This window comes from Nestor notabilis, unplaced genomic scaffold, assembly GCF_000696875.1.
Source record: "Nestor notabilis isolate BGI_N333 unplaced genomic scaffold, ASM69687v1 scaffold27212, whole genome shotgun sequence".
NCBI lineage: Eukaryota > Metazoa > Chordata > Aves > Psittaciformes > Psittacidae > Nestor > Nestor notabilis.
Window position 1 is genome coordinate 1,574 of NW_009919129.1, and position 4,515 is coordinate 6,088.

General features: G+C 46.8%; 1 protein-coding gene across 1 annotated transcript; it reads right to left on the minus strand.

The window, feature by feature from the left end:
• Nucleotides 1-2,746: 2,746 nt before the first annotated feature.
• Nucleotides 2,747-4,366, minus strand: PEX12 (peroxisomal biogenesis factor 12; the record flags this gene model as incomplete). Its single annotated transcript, XM_010010099.1, has 2 exons — nucleotides 2,747-3,140; nucleotides 3,775-4,366. Coding segments are annotated over 2 exons (986 nt in total), but the record flags the coding sequence as incomplete, so codon positions are not given.
• Between the last annotated feature and the right edge of the window lie 149 nt (nucleotides 4,367-4,515).

The following is a 4,515-nucleotide window of genomic DNA, read 5'->3' on the forward strand; positions in this document are numbered from 1 at the left end:
TCTCTTCCTGTTGAGAAGGAAGCTTCTACAGGGAGTGTATACCGAGGAGCATAGTTATGGTGGGTTTCTCCTAACAGGACAAGCAATGTGGTTTCTGTAAGGAAGAGGGGAAAGCAACTCAGTTGCTAATGCACTCATTTCTTAAGTGTCTGCATGAATTGTGAATGTGGCTTAGGTTCACTAAATGTTTTTTAAAAGGCTTCAGTCAAGTTCTGGCAGTAACATATTGGCCACCTCCATCCAGTGCTGTTGTTAATGTTGATGTAATTGTATTAAGCCACAGAACAAAGCATCCTGAATGTATACATATGTGCCTGTATAGAAGTCACAAAGTGGTATGTAAGACTGAAGGCTGGTTTAATAAAGTTGCTATTCCCTAAAAAATCTTGTCTATCTTTAGGCCATCATGGCTTCAATAACACTATTACATTTAAAAAGCACATAAAAGGGAATATTTATATAACCCAAGCTGGTTTGTAGCTTTATTTTAGAGCAATAAACCTGATAAAAGGGTATGTATTTGGCTCCTAAGAACAGGAGAGTTAGAAGAAGCAGTCAAACCTAAGTTGGTATTCTGCAGGAACACTAATAAAATCTGCCAGGTAACTGCTGAGCCTGTCACTGTTGAGGGCTTCATGCCTGTTAGTCAGATAGGCATTAAAAAGCAATTTAATACTGAAGAGTGATTACAGCTGTTCAGAACTGTGGGGCTTAGATGTGGGTGGTTCTGTGCAGGTCTTGGAGCTGCTGTGGAGTTGGTCTGGCAGGGACAGGGTGTTGTGTGGTGTGAGGTGGAGTGGAAGCAGCCAGGGCCTGGTGGAGGGGCATCCACTCTGGGGAGAAGGAAGGAGATTAACCCTTGGAGAAGGAGGTGTCCAAGGGGCAGCGTGTGCACGCAGCCACTTGGGTTGTGCTTAATTTGGAAAGTATAGGAAGGATAAAAGGAAATTAAACCTATCCTAAAACTGAATCATCAGTCAAATCCTTCATCCCTTATGTAAATGAGTGGCTGCCCTCAGTCTCCAGGACAGTCAGATGGTCTGTCTGACCAGATGGGTACTTACAAGACCACACAGCACACGAGGAGTGGTTTAGATGCTGTTTTTTCACATAGATGATGATTTCTCTGTATGAAGCAAGTGATGTGAATTAACATCCAGCTCAAAGCCAGCTACATTAAAAGTGATTTGAAGTCTCAGAAAATCTTGCCCCTTGCTGTGATTTCTTTTCCAGTAAGATGCATGTGCTCTTCCTGGCTTTTTAAAGAGAGAGGTATTTTTAAGGATCCATTAACTACTAAAGTTAAAATGAGGCAGTTTTTATTCTTATTCCGTAGTGGCACAGGTAGAAGGGTCTGGAAGTTGTATATAGATAGTAAGACAAGTGACAAATCTCACTTGTTACAGCAGGTGTTTTCCAGAGCATCTTTGAGAGGATACAAATTGCTGTGTTTTTCCATGTTACCCAATAACCTGCTATCTTGCTTACAGGTGAGGCAGGATACTGGAGATTTTTATCTTCTGAAGCAAAGCTAAAAAGGGGGGGAAAATGAGCTGACCTGGCTCAGTGGATTAAATGTTAGAACATATCACTTAATATGGAAAGACCCTGTACTTTGTGCAGGAAACTTTCCTCTTCGTGTTCTGCAATGGACGGCCTGGTGCGTGTGGAGAAGCTGACTGCTGCTCCCTAGAGCCTAGTCAGGAAAACTCCTTCCATCACAAACCCGGATGTCACAGGAACCAGCCCCAACATTCTCCCCTCTGCTCAGCAAAAGGATGCTTTGCTTTGATGTGAATGTGTTACATGGTTGGGACTGGAGTAATTGGCATGTAATAATTAAACACAGACATTAAAGATTGTCAGCCTCTCAAATACTCCTATTCGTTACCATCATCTGCAAAGATGAGAGCTACATTGGTCCGTCTCCCTTACGTAAACAGAGCTCCTCTGTTTTCCCAATAACCAGAAAAGAATTAAGTTTAGGTTCTCAATCAAGAGAGAATTTTGCTTTATAAAAGCAGATAATAACAGATGCAAAGACTTACTTAACAAAAAGCCAATTCCCATCAGTTGGCACAGTTGATGCTTTGCTCTGGTTTGTCATTTTTCTCCCATGTGCACAAATGTAACGTCCCTCTCGTCTCCATGTTCACACATATCAACTTTTCTTCCTTTAAAGAGTCAAACCCTTCAGTTAGAACTGTCAGTGGGAATTAGGGGGGTGATGTTCTCAATTCAAAGGCAAGAAGCCTGAAAAATCAGGGAGATGATGAAGAACAGCACGATCAGAGCAGAGGTTTGAGTCTGTCTCTACCTCTGTGACAAGCACTAGTGCTGGGAAGCTGCTGAGGGAGCAGCAACTCGCCTGGAGAAGTTTCCCTACCTCTTTAATTTGCTGATTCATGCCCGAGTGGGGAATTTACTAGTGATGGTCTTTGATCTACATTCTTCTTAATCTAAATCAATGTTTCTTCCCTTTTGGTTGGTCTCTGAAGGCGTTTCTGTGCTGGCTGACAGACTGGGGCTGTCCAGTCCCTCTGAGACCATCACGGGATGCTTGAATAAAGGGGAGAGCCTTACCAGAAGTCACAAGGGCAGCAAAACGGATGTATCGCCAAGTTCAAAGCAGCTTTAGAGCTCACTATGAGCTGTAGTGGTCCAAAGTCTTTCATGGGACACAAAGAGGGGAGAATTTAGGCTCAGTGCTTACCCAGCTGCTACCTGCAGGGACGGATCTCTCCTTTCAGCTCTCAGGAGAGTACAGTTTGACAAGATGCTGCAGCTCCGTGGCATAGCCCGTGACGGGGCAGCGCTGATGAGCCTTCACGTAGCCGTACGCGCAGCGGTAGCAGAAGACAAAGCCGGACGTGGACAGGGCTGTGGCGTTGACGCGGGTTTTGTGGCACAGGGGACACACAGTCTTCAGCTTGGGCAGGAGAGTGGAGCTGGGGTCGAGGTGCACGGGGGGTGGAGGAGTCGGGAGAGAGGTCAGAGATTTGATGGTCTCCTGGTTTTCGGAGGAGTACCACCAGTCCAGGAACTGGAGGAAGAACACGCTGACCGACAGCCCAGTGGACAGGGAGACGGCGATGCCACCCAGGGCTTTCCTCACTGCTGACTGCACCCGGGTTTTAATGCTGCAGCAGAGAGAAGGTATGGAGAAACTTACTGCTACATGTAGAAACTACAGCAGAAAGGACCCGGGGAGTCAGTCACTGCTTTACACAGCTTCTTAACGCTAACTTAGTCAGTGTATCCCATGTTTGTAGTGAGGCATCTGCTAGGATGTTTCTCTTGGTATTTTAAGAGAGCTTCAAGCCCTGTTTTACCCAGAAACCTAAATTGGAAGAGTTTGGATTGAGGGGACCTGGATCACAGAGCTTTTCACCCACAGATCATCATTTTACAGGACATTAAGTGTGGTCATGGCTACCTGCTGCTCAGAGGAATCAAAGAGCTAAGTTTCAGTCCTTTTAGCAATATTGCTACTTCCCTTAGTAGAAAAGGGCAGGTGAAGACTGAACAGGGTAAAGGCTGAAGTGCCAAAAAAGACCCCAATTTTATGATCACAAAATCTTGTGAAGCTGATCCCTGCTGCTTGTTTCCGTATTTCCACTAACACCACACTCTTCTCTGGAGCACATTTTGCCAGAGGTAAACTTCACCTTGAAGAATTTCTGGAGAAATCCTCAGTTTCACTTGCAGCATCGCCTCTAAATTAACACACCCACAGAACCCACTCAGGAGCAGCTAAGCCATGTTCTGACATACCTGGGTGTATGATGTGAGGTGGTTCCCCCCAGTTTCTTCTCCAGGGCCAGGATATCCTCCGCTGTCAGTCTGACCAGGCGAACCCCAGCCAGGCGCAGCATGGGGGAATGATGCTGAGCCTTCCCCAGGATATAGCACAGTTGCTGGATAAGAAACCAGCCCTCCCAGGTCATGTTTACAAAGGGGTAGGCAGCTAGAAAGGCTCTGTAAAAGCGCTTCCAGGACGACGAGGGAGGGTGGATGGAGTACTCATCCTCTTCCCTCAGGGTGGACACCAGTTTCTCCAGCTTTCCCTTCAGGTAAGGAACAAGAACCAGCAAGAGGAGAGACTTCCAGTGCTGCCTCCTTGGCAGGCCAGCAGTGGCCAGAGGTTGCTGTCTGCTGTCTCCTGTGGGGATCCTCTTTAAGCTGTAGAAGTTTTCAGAAAAGGAAGCACTGCATGTGGCCAGGTAGTGCTGCTGGAGCAGCACGTCCAGAAGGACATAGATCTCATCAAACCAGCGCCACAGGAAGCCGTACCGGGCAGGACTGGACTCAGCAAGCACCTGTTGAAAGGGATACAAACCAGGAGGGCATAACACGGTGTAATGTGCTCAATAACAGGAACTATCAGGTTGGAAGGGACCTTCACAGGCCATGCCTATGCCTCACGACACCACCCGGGTGGGTCAGAACTGTTGTGCTGCTTCGCGACTGTGGTAACCGCAGGTGATGAATGGCTCAGCAGTGCTATGCGGCCTC